This window comes from Theropithecus gelada, chromosome 1, assembly GCF_003255815.1.
Source record: "Theropithecus gelada isolate Dixy chromosome 1, Tgel_1.0, whole genome shotgun sequence".
Classification (NCBI taxonomy): domain Eukaryota; kingdom Metazoa; phylum Chordata; class Mammalia; order Primates; family Cercopithecidae; genus Theropithecus; species Theropithecus gelada.
In genome coordinates this window covers 220,307,262-220,320,758 of record NC_037668.1, presented here as the reverse complement: position 1 = coordinate 220,320,758, position 13,497 = coordinate 220,307,262, and the positions used below count along the sequence as shown (strand labels likewise).

Sequence of the window (13,497 nt, the reverse complement as noted above, 5' to 3'; positions counted from 1 at the left end):
CGCCCCGCCCCTCGGGCGTGCGTGGGCGCGCAGGGCGCAGGCGCGCGGGTCCCGGCAGCCCGTGAGACGCCAGCGGCTGGACGCGGGCAGCCGTCTGAGGTGCCGCAGCTGCGGGAGGATGGAGCCGCTGAAGGTGGAAAAGTTCGCCACCGCCAACAGGGGAAACGGGCTGCGCGCCGTGACCGCGCTGCGCCCCGGAGAGCTGCTCTTCCGCTCGGATCCCTTGGCGTACACGGTGTGCAAGGGGAGTCGTGGCGTTGTCTGCGACCGCTGCCTCCTCGGGTGCGTATGGGGCGCCCTCGCCCACCTGAGTCGCGAGCTGTGTGGGCTGCTGGGGGCGTCGGGCGGGCGGCGGCCGCGGGACTCCTGCTGGATGGGGCTGCACGGGCAGCTTGGCGGGGCTGCCCCTGACGCGCGTGTGCCCGGGGGCGGGTCGCGGCTGACAGGCCCCGCCCGGACACCCTCCTCGGTTGCCGCAGCGGGGCTGGGGAGGGGGCCCGGCTCAGCCACTGCCCCCCAGCCTGGGCTGCGGTGGAAATGGGAAAGCCGTTGGGCAGACTTAAGGGGGAAGCGTTGTGCCCGGTAATTTTGCTGGGAAACCAAAAGTCGGCGTCCTGTGCGACAAGCGTCCTTGGTGCGGCTGTGGAAATCACAAGTGGCGGGCGTGGGGTGGGTGGGAGCCGGGATGTGTATGAATCAGGTTCCCCTGCAGAGGCCCCGCCGGTGAAGCGTCAGGCTTGCAGGAGGTGGAAGAGTCTTGATGTTTACCGTGCACCTCTGTGGTCTGGGTTCTGGGAGGCCTGGGGATACGAAGATGAACGGGACCTCCTTAAGGAGCCGATGAAGTGACAGAGATAATTGCAGTGTACCAGAAGGGCTGAAATAGAGGGGCAATTAATGTGCGGTGGGAGCATCAGACACGGGCCCCCGTGTGCTGTGCCGTTTAATGGCTGTGCAGGCGTGTCTAACTCTTAACCACCTTTCTAGATGCAGGGAGTCACGTGAAAGTGTTTTGGAAGCCTGGACGCACTGTGCCGGTGTAAAGTGCTATGTGAAAGCAATTTATGGAAATGTGTAACATACATACATAGTCATGGGAATTGCATTCAGTCAACAAATACTATTGAGCTTCTGTGTGCGAGGAAGAAGAGTTCTGTTTTGAGACGAGTACAATGATTCTGTGCATGGCCGCTTTTCAGACCTGCCAGTCTGAGATTTAGGTGGGTGGAGGTGGGACGGTAAGTGCAAAACTCATATCTGTAATTTGACCGTTGTTCTTACTTTGTTCTCATTGATTCATAATTCAGGAATATGACTTTGCATTTTAAAGCTACCAAATAATAATTTTGTCTGTTGCTTTCTGAAGTAATGATAACAGCGAAAACATCTGTTTGGGAGAGAGAGCAGCACCTTGAAGTTTTTGTAAACTGTGTGGTTGAAAACAATTCATTCCTTTCAAGATAGTTCTTGGAACAGAAAAGTTTTGGAATGAATAAATGGTGACAAATTGGCAATTCAATCATTAGAGCTGCACTTGAGTCCTGTGACACACGGAATTGTGCATTTCCAAAATAAACTACACAAACCCTTTGTGGGCGGGATGCTTGTTAATTTACTATACTATTTCATTAGTCTCATTCATTTTTCCTGTTTGCAGTAACTGTGGGGATTTAAGCAAAAAAGGAATTTCATGAAAGAGTACTGGGGGAGTTCTCAGTGTTGCTTTAAAGTCTGCCGAGACTTGACTGGACATGGGCCGGAACCAAGTCAGGATTGCACTGCGAAAGTAGTTGGGACTGGGGTGTGGGGAGTGTATCACTTCTGTCGCCTGATAATACTGGATTCTGCAGTATGCACTGCGAACACCATGGACACTGAACCCTGGTGCTGCTGCTGCTGCTGCTCCTTGGGAATCTGGCTGTTGCTGGAGAGTTATTCTCTCAACCATTCTTCTTTGTGGTACTAGCTTTTATTCAAAGTCCTCAGTGAGTGTTTTGGATTGGCTAAACTTAGGTCACTGCCTGCAGCCTAGCTGCAAGGGAGGTTGAGAAGGTATTTAGCCTTTTTGGCTTTTGAGATAGAAGGCAGGCTCGCTCTACTTCCCACCCATAGTTATCCAGTGGGGAAATCAGCACACATAAACATAGAAAAAGGGATATAAGTAAATGCTAAGCATCTAAACAAAACAAGCTAAACAGATTCTTCATAATGACTAACAAATACTTGTTAGTATTTTACACAGACACAAAATATTTGCACTTATTTTGGATTGCCAGGACACACAGTTCACTTATGTTGTGGTAGTTAGTTGCTCTGTTTGAACACTCCCATTTTAGTGGTTATAGTGTCCCGAAGAGCCTGGTTGGGAATCACTACAACCTGAAAATAGTGTCAGGGAAGTGTTGGTGCATTGTTTGATGTAGTTTTCTGCCACTGTTGCATGCCTGTCCTTAAGGGATAAGTTTCCGTATTACTTATCATCTTGTAAGTAAAATTTGTTTCTCTTTATTCACTGTCCATTGTGAAGTCTTTGAGAATAGTGTGTCTTTCAATTTGTGTAGCTCCAGTGTCTAACATAGTAAGCCCTTAGTTTTAGTATGAATGTGTGACAGAATTTTCCTCCTAACTGTCCCTGTCCTTCTGCCGCCTTCCATCTGAATTAAGTATGGAATGAAAATGTTAGTTTGTAGCAATTAACAGTTACATGGGAAAGGAAAAATCATAATAGAATTAAAAAGACAGATATTGATAACTACAGTCATGCACTGCATAACGACATTTTGGTCAATGAAAGACCACATACATGACAGCGGCCCTGTATGGTTATATCTTTTTTTTTTTTTTTTTGAGACGGAGTCTCACTCTGTCACCCAGGCTGGAGTGCAGTGGCTGGATCTCAGCTCACTGCAAGCTCCGCCTCCTGGGTTCACGCCATTCTCCTGCCTCAGCCTCCCAAGTAGCTGGGACTATAGGCACCTGCTACCTCGCCCGGCTAGTTTTTGCTTTTTTTTTTTTAGTAGAGACGGGGTTTCACCGTGTTAGCCAGGATGGTCTCGATCTCCTGACCTTGTGATCCGCCCGTCTCGGCCTCCCAAAGTGCTGGGATTATAGGCTTGAGCCACCGCGCCCGGCCAATTATATCATTTTTTAACTGTACCTTTTCTGTGTTTGGATACGTTTAGGTACACAAATACTTACCATTGTCTTACAGTTACCTACAGTATGCAGTACAGTAACATGCGGTGCAGGTTTATAGCCTCTGCGCAGTAGGCAGTACAGACAATACCTGCTAGCTTGGGCCGGGCGCGGTGGCTCAAGCCTGTAATCCCAGCACTTTGGGAGGCCGAGACGGGCGGATCACGAGGTCAGGAGATCGAGACCATCCTGGCTAACATGGTGAAACCCCGTCTCTACTAAAAATACAAAAAAAATTAGCCGGGCGAGGTGGCGGGCGCCTGTACTCCCAGCTACTCGGGAGGCTGAGGCAGGAGACTGGCGTGAACCCGGGAGGCGGGGCTTGCAGTGAGCTGAGATCCGGCCACTGCACTCCAGCCTGGGCAACAGAGCCAGACTCTGTCTCAAAAAAAAAAAAAAAAAAAAAAAAAAACCTGCTAGCCTAGGTGTGTAGCAGGCTGTACACTCTGGGTTTATGCGAGGATACGCCATGATGTTCCCACAACAATGAAATCACCTAATGATGTCCTTAAGGGATGTACAACTCTACTTCCTTAGGCTCCAGAAATAATGGTTACCAAGTTTTACATGAGTTCCTTTGGTCTAGAGCTGTTTTGATTAGTAGCTTTAGTTCTGTATACTTGTTTTTCTTAATGGAGAAAGGTGAACCTGCTTCAAGGCTTATCTTACCTTTTTCTTCTCATTAAGGAATGGCTTCTGGTTTTTCATGTTGTGCCTGGAAAAGAAAATGAAGTATGTAAGTTGTAGAAAGAGTAAATGGCAATGAAATTATAACCTAAAATCACTTTTTTTTTTAAGATGGAGTTTTGCTCTTGTTGCCCTGACTGGAGTGCAGTGGTGCGATCTTGGCTCACTGCAACCTCCGCTTCCTGGGTTCAAGCGATTCTCCTGCCTCAGCCTCCTGAATAGCTGGGATTACAGGCATGTGCCAGGCTAAGTTTTTTGTATTTTTAGTAGAGATGGGGTTTCACCACATTAGTCAGGCTGGTCTCAAACTCCTGACCTCAAGTGATCTACCCGCCTCAGCCTCCCAAAGTGCTGGGATTACACGCGTGAGCCACTGTCCCCGGCCTGAAATCACTTATATTGTCCTTCTGCTATTGCATGCATTTTTAATTTGACGGAGATAGAAGAGGTTGATTGACAATTGAGTATGGGTTATGTGTATTTCCTGTTTGCTTTGGTCAGTGTAGCACATAAAATTCCATTGTTATGGTTTTATTTGTAAACTTTCTCACTCCCTAGTGTAGTGCTCTAAGTCTAATCTTCTTTATATCCCCAGGGCCTAGCACATGGGAGATGTTAATCATTCAAGGGTTAATATTTTGGGGAACTTTAAGTAGCTGTATGTTTGTTTTTGTTTTTCTCAAGTTCCAAGTTGCCTGCAGCTTCCATATCAAGAGTTACTTCTGGCAAACTCTAATGATAGTTTCTCCGGTAGGGTAAAGAGAATAGCTCATCCTGCATTAAGGCTGAGATGAGGCTTAGTGCCTCCCAGGAGGAAGGAGGATGACTTGGAAGTAGACGTGTCATCCCTTTCAGTCCTGGTGGATTGTGGGAAGCAGGGGGGCAGAGGTAGGGAAAACAGATTGTGAGAAATATGTGTTCTGATCTTTCTTGGCTGGCTAAAGTTCTAGGGTTAGGGTGGGGATGTTAAATGGGTTGAGGGGACAGTCAACAGTGGAAGGCCTTTTGCTCTGCTCCTTATGTGGAATCTTGAGAAGAGATGTTATGCAGGTTAGTGATAGGCCGACACGGGCCTATAGCACAGCAGTGGTGGAAGGAAGTGGCTAGATAGTTGAGTTTGTGGTAGCAGGGGATTCTGAAATGCTCTCATACCACTTTGAAGGAGGTGGAGGAGCTTATTGGCATGGTGGAACTGCTGGCATCATGACAAAAAACTGTGTGACTATAGACTGGAGGTCAGGATCACAGACTCCAGGGATGAGAGCCAGCATGACATCCTAAAAGATGAGATGGGACCAGTTCAGCCATAGGACCTGATTACCTCCTTGCAGCAGAGACCAGTGAGGATCCAGAGAAACAACCCAGATCCAAGGTCTTCTTGCCACTATTTCTTCTAGGATGTCCTATAAGACCTTGGAGGGAAACCTACCCAAAATCAACCATTTAAAACAGCCCAGGTAAGGAGTTCAACCCAGTCTGAGTATTAACTGGAAGAGATTCAGATACCGTTTTAAACTAGCCCGGGTAAGGAGTTCAACATAGCCTGAGTATTAACTGGAAGAGATTGAGATACTGTTTTAAACCAGCCCGGGTAAGGAGTTCAACACAGCCTGAGCATTAACTGGAAGAGATTTAGATACCGTTTTAAACCAGCCCAGGTAAGGAGTTCAACCAAGTCTGAGTATTAAGTGGAAGAGATTCAGATACCGTTTTAAACTAGCCCGGGTAAGGAGTTCAACATAGCCTGAGTATTAACTGGAAGAGATTGAGATACTGTTTTAAACCAGCCCGGGTAAGGAGTTCAACAGAGCCTGAGTATTAACTGGAAGAGATTGAGATACTGTTTTAAACCAGCCCGGGTAAGGAGTTCAACAGAGCCTGAGTATTAACTGGAAGAGATTGAGATACTGTTTTAAACCAGCTCGGATAAGGAGTTCAACACAGCCTGAGCATTAACTGGAAGAGATTCAGATACCGTTTTAAACCAGCCCAGGTAAGGAGTTCAACCAAGTCTGAGTATTAAGTGGAAGAGATTGAGATACTGTTTGACAAGTTTTAAATTTCCTGGATATTTATTAGAGTAGATATTCATGAGTAATATTAGATTAATTATAGAAAAAACAGCACATGTTCAGGAGACAGATTAGATCAGTTATAGAAAATAAAGCAGGCTGGGCATGGTGGCTCATGCCTGTAGTCCCAGCACTTTGGGAGATTGAGGCAGGTGAATCTCTTGAGCCCATAAGTTCAAGATAAGCCTGTGCAACATGGCAAAACCCTGTCTCTACTAAAAATACAAGTAATTACCCGGGTGCATGCCTGTAGTCCCAGCTACTGAGAAGGCTGAGGTGGGAGAATCAGTTGAGCCCAGGAAGTGGAGGTTGCCGTGAGTGGAGATCATGCCACTGCACTCCAGCCTGGGCGACAGAGTGAGACCCTGTCTCAAAAAAGAAAAAAAAAGGCAGCTGCATTTGAGTTGCAGTGTGAGTAAATGTGACCAGGCAATAAAGGGTAGTAACTCACTGCGTTTGGTGAGATGATGGAATCTCTCTTGGCCAAGGACTGAACCTGGGGTGGAGACGGGAGGGAGCGTCTTCATATATGAGGGTAAGAAGAAGAGGTGCCAGAAAAGGCAACAGCAGTGGTGATTGAAAAGTTTAAGGACACCTAGGGAAGTGGTTGCTAAGTGACTCAGCCTTAGGAGAGATTGGAAATAGTCTTCTAGGAGAGAAGCATAAATTGCCTTGTGAAATGTAGGATTGTTGAAAAGTGCTGAGGGTCTACTTAAAACTTGTGTTCATTTATTTAAAGTGGGAACAGTTAGTTGGGTCATGTTTCCTTCCTCTCCCAATTGCCAGTTGCTTGGCTACGAGAACTGAATTTACCCAGGATTACTAGGTTAGTATGATGGACGGAGAGAAGGGACAGGAAGTTGAAGTTGTAGGCAACGGAGGGTGTAATTGTGGATCATGGTTTCTCAGGTAGGGAATGGGGTCATAAGGAAGGTGATGGCCAGTGAAATGTGGCCGAATCAATGGATTAGAGGTCCTCATGTGGTCAGAGAAATGGTGATCAGATAATGGGTTGACTTGATATATCCATGCTTAGAAGTAGTGTGCGTCGTGATACAACAAGGTTCGGGGTGTGGCAGAACGTGGCCAAGGTAGGGAGTAAGAAAAGATTTTTGGTCAGGAATCCCAAAGGCTGAGGTGTTAGCTGAATTATCTAAATACATGAAGTTACTAAGAATGTTAGACATTGGAATGAATAGTTTCAGCAAAGGCACAATTCTCACATTCGCTACAGTAACCCAAGGTTTAAGGGTCAGTAGAGTAGAAGAGGCTAGTGGAGACAGGGAAGCGCTTACCTCTGTGAAAATAATGTAAAAAGACATTACTGGGTTTACGGCTGATTTTGTGAAATACGGTTAGCACCAGGCGTAAGTGAATTGCTGCAGTGTTACAGACTCTTCCTTGGAGGCCCTGAAGGTCACGCGACCAGCAAAATCATTTCAAAGAGCAGAACCTTGAACAATGGCTTGAAGTAGGCTTTGCAACTTCCTGGGCAGTGGCTAATGGGTCTAGGACTTGGAATAAAATAAGATGAAAGAATTGATAATAATGTGGTTTGGGAAAGGACTTTATGGGTGTGACTACGTTTTTCTTTTTAAGTGGGAGTCATAATTCCTGCTGCTTCTGCTGCTTCCTTTTCTTCTGCAAGGAGGTTTGGGAAAGGGCTTTATGACAGAGCCCTGGTGAAAACATTTGGTCCATGTGAATGCCACAGCAGAGGGCGTTCTTCATCAGACAGGATGACCTGCTTTGTGGATAGCAGTAAGTTGTTCTTCAGACAGCCTGGAGCTTGCTCAAAGGGCTCAGGAACAGGGCAGCCATGGGGACAGGGATAGAGGCTGGTGCCTGGAACTCAACAATGCAGCCTTCGCCTCATGATAGCCATGTGGCTTCTGCTGGTACAGAGTGCCCAGTTTGCTGCCAGTACTAACTGGTCCTGATTCCCCAAATGGCAACACTGGTCCCCAAATGGTCTTCAGGACCAGCCAGCCACCTTGTGTCAGGTTTTTATGGTAGAACTTTTTGTCATGGGGGGGTCAGTTGGAATATCAGTTTTTTTCCTGCACTTGGATTTGTCTTCCCTGCGTGTAATACCATCTCTAAGATCCACTGAGAATCTTCGATAGAGCTGTAATATTCCCCACAGGTTGCCTCTGACCTTCACAGAAAGAATTGGAGCAATGGGCTCTAATGCTTGTGGTTTTGACTGTTTATGTTTGCCGGTTTCCTCATTGGATGACTAAGTGGTGGGATGTAGAGCAAGTCTGCCTTCTATCAAAAAAGGCAAAAAGGCTAAATACCTTCTCAACCTCCCTTGCAGCTAGGGTGCAGCAGTGACCTAAGTTCGTTCAATCTGAGACACTCTCTGAGGACTTTGAATAAAAGCCTCACAAAAGTATCACGAAGAATGGTTGAGAGAATAACTCTCCAGCGACAACCATTTTCCCAAGGAGCAGCAGCAGCAGCAGCAGGGCCCAGTGTCTGTGGTGCTGGTGGTACGTACTGCGGAATCCAGCATTATCAGGCAACAGAAGTGATATAGTCCCCAGCCCCAGCCCCTGCTCTTCATACTCTGGCATTTCAGGCAGCTGGTGTTACAGACCAGTGGTTCTCAGATCTTTTAGTCTCAGGACCCCTTTATGCTTTTCCAAATTATCAAAATGGATTTGATAGGGATTTAAAAAACATTATTGAGAGTGCTGATGATGTTTTGTTTATGCGGGTTTTATCTATTTATATTTACTGCATAAAAATTAAAACTAAGTTTTGAAAATACCTATTTAAACATAAATTTAAGGCTGGGCGTGGTGGCTCACGCCTGTAATTCCAGTACTTTGGGAGGCCGAGGCAGGCAGATCACATGAACCCAGGAGTTTGAGACCATCCTGGCCAACAGAGCAAAACCCTGTCTCTACTAAAAATACAAAAATTAGCCAGATGTGGTGGTGCATGCCTGTAATCCAGCTACTTCGGAGGCTGAGGCAGGAGAATGGCTTGCATCTGGGAGGTGGAGGTTGCAGTGAGCTGAGATTGCGCCACTGCGCTGCAGCCTGGGCAACACAGTGAGACCCTGTCTCCAATAAAAACCCAACAACAACCACAATGACAAAATATATGTGTGTGTCTGTGTGTGCGCGTATACATTTGATTGTTTGATTCCTTAAAAAATTGTTACATATATGTAAATTTTTACGTTGTAACAATTTTTAAAGAAATCAAACTATATTTTCTTTTATTGAGATAGAGTCTCGCTTTGTTGCCCAGGCTGGAGTGCAATGGTGCGATCTCAGCTCACTGCAACCTCTGCCTCCCAGGTTCAAGCGATTCTCCTGCCTCAGCCCCCCGAGTAGCTGGGACTATAGGCCCGTGTGTATTTTTAAAAACAACGAAAATTTAATGAGGATTGCATTGCTTTGCATTTTTTTCATGTCTCTCTAAAATCTGGCTTAATCAAAGACCCTTAGGTCTGGGTGTGGTGGCTTACACCTGTAATCCCAGTGCTTTGTTAGGACAAGGTGGAAGGATCTTTTGAGGCCAGGAGCTCACGACCAGCTTGGGCAACATGGGGAAACTTCATCTTGTTAAAAAAAAAAACACAAAAATTATCTGGGTGGGATGATGTGCAACCTTGTAATCGCAGTTACTTAGGGGGCTGAGGTGGGAGGATCACTTGAGCCTAGGAGGTCAAGGCTGCAATAAGCCATGATCATGCCACTGGACTCCAGCTTGGGGGGCATACGCATTCAGACCATAGCATCTGGTTCATCTTATTTTTTTTTCTTTTTAAGATAAGCAAGTATATATGTGTGTTCTTATTTTCCATTCTTATTTTTGCACTTGCTTTTTTAACTTAGTGTCTATTGGAAATCACTGTATTATCAGTTCATGGAGATCTTTCTTATTCTTTATAGCTCCATAATACTCAATTTTATGTAGCCACTTCTTTCTAATTTCCTATGTGTGGATATTTAGGCAATTTCCAGTATTTTGCAGTTGTGCATATTGCTCTAATGAATAACCTTGCATGTGTGTGTTTTTGTATTGTTGCTGGTGTATCCTCGGTAGATTCCTCAAAGTGGGATTTCTCGGTCAAGGGGTAAAACCTATGTAGGGTTGTACCATTTTGCATTCCCATTAATGATGTATGTGAGTTCTTGTTTCCCTTAGCTTTGCAGCCTGAGCTTTTGAAGTTTTGCTAAGCTGATGGGTGAGAAGTGGGATCTTAGTACAGTTTTAATTTGCATTTAAATTGCATTATGGATGAAGCTAAACATCTTTTCATGTGTTTAAAGGCCATATTTATATCTTTTTGGGATTTGTCCGTATTTATCTTTTGCTCATTTTTCTTGTTTTTTCCTTTTTCTTTTTTTTTTTCTTCCTCTAGAGACTGGGGTCTCCCTGTGTTACCCAGGCTGTAGTGCAGTGGTATGATCATAGCTCACTGCAGCCTCGAATTCCTGGGCTCAAGTGATCCTCCCTCCTCCACCTCCAGAATTATCTGAGCAGCTGAGACCACAGGTGTGCAACATCATGCCGAGCTAATTAAAAAAATTTTTCTTTTAGAGATGAGATCTCCCTAGGAGGCTGTCCTCCCACTTACTTTGAGATTCTTTTGGGGATTGTCTGATTTGATTTTACATTTAACTCTGTATATGCTACCATCTGTAGCACCTTGTAGATCAAGTTGCAGATGATTTTCCATTTCTATCTGGGAGTTCCCCATTATCTCTTAATCAGATGTGATGCTCCCTCTGGTGGACAACGGAGTAAAAAGCATACAAACATTTTTCAATAAGGCAACTTATTTTTTAGCCACTAAAACACTATCTCTGAGTGGTCTCCTTCATGAACCCCCCTTCCAAACTGTTCTTAGCCTCTAACATTTGCCATTAACTCTTATTTTGAATTAGACCAAAAAAGGGCAAACAAGTTAAATTTTGTCATGAATATCTATATAAAACTCACTAACGAAATAGCGCTGGTCAGATTTACATGGTTTAGTGGCTTATTAATGATGACCATGTTTTTCACAATAAGAGTTGAAACCTGTGTTTGAAACTAGTAGTTTTACTTGGAGTTGATATGATCTGGAGGGAAAATTGTGCTTGGTGATCTCCTTATAGTTTATTACTTCAAGAAGATTCTCTGTAAATGAGTTTTTCCCCTAGTTTTTGACATAATAATTAGTAGAAAAAATAAAGGCCACTTATGGGATAACCTTGATATCTCATTCTACTATTTGAAAAGTGAAAATGGACAGAGCCATTACTAGTTGTTTAAATACAGTACAATCAAGAATGTTTCTTTTTTAAAGTTCACTTGTTGTCAGTTTACTGTTTTACACATGGCCTATTCATGTTTAGTTTTAAACATTTAAAAGCATTTATAACAGTAGGCTAATATTGATCTTTTTGTTTGTTTGAGACCGAGTCTCACTGTGTCACCCAGGCTGGAATGCAGTGGTGTGATCCCGGCTCACTGCAGCCTCAACCTCCTGGGCTGAAGTCGTCCTCCTACCTCAGCCTCGAGTAGCTGGGAACACAGGCATGCACCACCATGCCTGGCTAATTTTTATATTTTTTGTAGAGATGGGCTTTCACCATGTTGCCCAGCCTGGTCTTGAACTCCTGGGCTTCAGCAATTCACCTGCATCGGCCTCCCAAAGTGCTGGGACTACAGGTGTGAGATACCTGCATCTGGCCAATATTGATTTTTAAAATTCATTACTTGGGTTGAGAATTATAATGTAAGGAAGTCCTCTTTTTGTTGTTGTTCTTATTGCCTTTGCAGCAAAAATAAATAAGACTTACCACAAGGGGATAAGATAGATTGATAGACTGGGCAGATTTGAATATATACAAGTTAAAAACATCCTTATGTTAAAGAACCATCTTATAACGAAAAAAATCAAGAAACTGACCAGGCACGGTGACTCACGCCTGTAATCCCAGCACTTTGGGAGGCCGAGGCAGGCAGATCACGAGGTCAAGAGATTGAGACCATCCTGGCCAACGTGGTGAAATCCCGTCTCTACTGAAAATACAAAAACTAAGCTGGGCATGGTGGTGCATGCCTGTAGTCCCAGCTACCTGGGAGGCTGAGGCAGGAGAATCGCGTGAACCCGGGAGGTGGAGGTTGCAGGGAGCTGAGATCATGCCACTGCACTCCAGCCTGGTGACAGAGCAAGACTCTGTCTCAAAACAATAACAATAACAATAAACAATAAATCAAGAAATTGAGGAAAATATTTCAACATAAAAAGGAATATTATTCTTTTTTTTTTTTTGAGGTGAAGTCTCACTCTGTCACCCAGGCTGGAGTGTGGTGGCATGATCTGAACTCACTATAGCCTCCGCCTCCTGGGTTCAAGCAATTCTCCCACCTAAGCCGCCTACCTCAGTCCCCTGAGTAGCTGGGACTACAGATGCGTGCCATCACCCCTGGCTAATTTTTTTTTTTTTTTTTTTTTTTGGTATTTTTGGTAGAGATGGGGTTTTGCCAAGTACCCAGGCTGGTCTCGAACTCCTGAGCTCAAGTGATCCGCCTGCCTCAGCCTCCCAAAGTGCTGGCATGGCCAAAAGGTATATGTTCGTAATATATAAAAATTGTTCATAAATTGATATGAGAAAGCAACTTACTTCTGAAGTGTACTAACTGATTCTTGGGACTTTTTTTCCCTCTTTGTGTCTGTCTTTGAATAGCTCTAATCTTCAGATTTCCTTTGAGAAATTCCCTTGTGACTCTTTGGTTCTCAACATTGGCTACACATTTAAAGCACCTGGGGATCTTTAAAAAATGCTGATGCATAGGTCCTGCCCTCAGAGATTCTGATTTAATTTGTCTAGAGTGTGGCTTGAGCATCGACATTTTTAATTCTCCCCAGGTTACTGTGGAGCAGTCTGGGTTGACAGCTGCCATCCTTCTTTTCCATCTTCACTGACTCCCTGCTTCTCTGTGTCTTTATATTCGAGGGCTAAGGTGAAGTTGCCACAGCTGGGATTAGTCCAACTGCTTATAATATCTATAAATAATTCTGCATGTTCAATTTTAAACTGGACATTGACATTAGCATGTTCTGTTTCCACGTAAATAATTGTCATAGGTAGGACAAACAGGAATTCTGTCGAATATTTAATTGGCATGGTTGTGGTTGATGTTTCTCACAGATGAATTTGAGTGTATAAAAATTTCATCCTTGTTAGCTTTTTTTAGCTGCTGTGTTTACCTCTTGTTAGAAAGTAGAGTTAATTGGAAAGATTTATGTGGTACCAGTGATCTAGAAACCTTGGATATGAGGTAAGCGTTTCTCTGGGCAGTTTAATTTTTGAGTTTTTGACTCTAATATTGGATGTTCGGTTTTGGTGTTGAAAACTTAAGCATCTTACAAAAAGACTTACTTAAAATGTATGAATCATTGGTATTTTACAAATTTGCCTGTGGGATTTAAAAAATATCCAGATGTCTGAGCAACATCCTTAAGGATCCCATAATTGTGTAAAGCTTCACAGGTAATGGTAATGCATAGCCGGAGGTGAGAACCTTT

General features: G+C 44.4%; 1 protein-coding gene across 2 annotated transcripts in view; it reads left to right on the top strand.

Moving 5' to 3' along the window:
• The window catches only part of SMYD3 (SET and MYND domain containing 3), a 743,226-nt gene continuing 729,729 nt past the window's right edge, over nt 1-13,497 (top strand). The window contains exon 1 of one of the 2 annotated variants that reach the window (XM_025385514.1): nt 1-282. In XM_025385514.1, coding sequence (XP_025241299.1) covers nt 119-282 — 164 coding nt within the window. In that variant the 5' untranslated portion in view covers nt 1-118. The remainder of the gene's footprint in view (nt 283-13,497) is intronic. The other variant, XM_025385504.1, reaches the window with a different exon arrangement.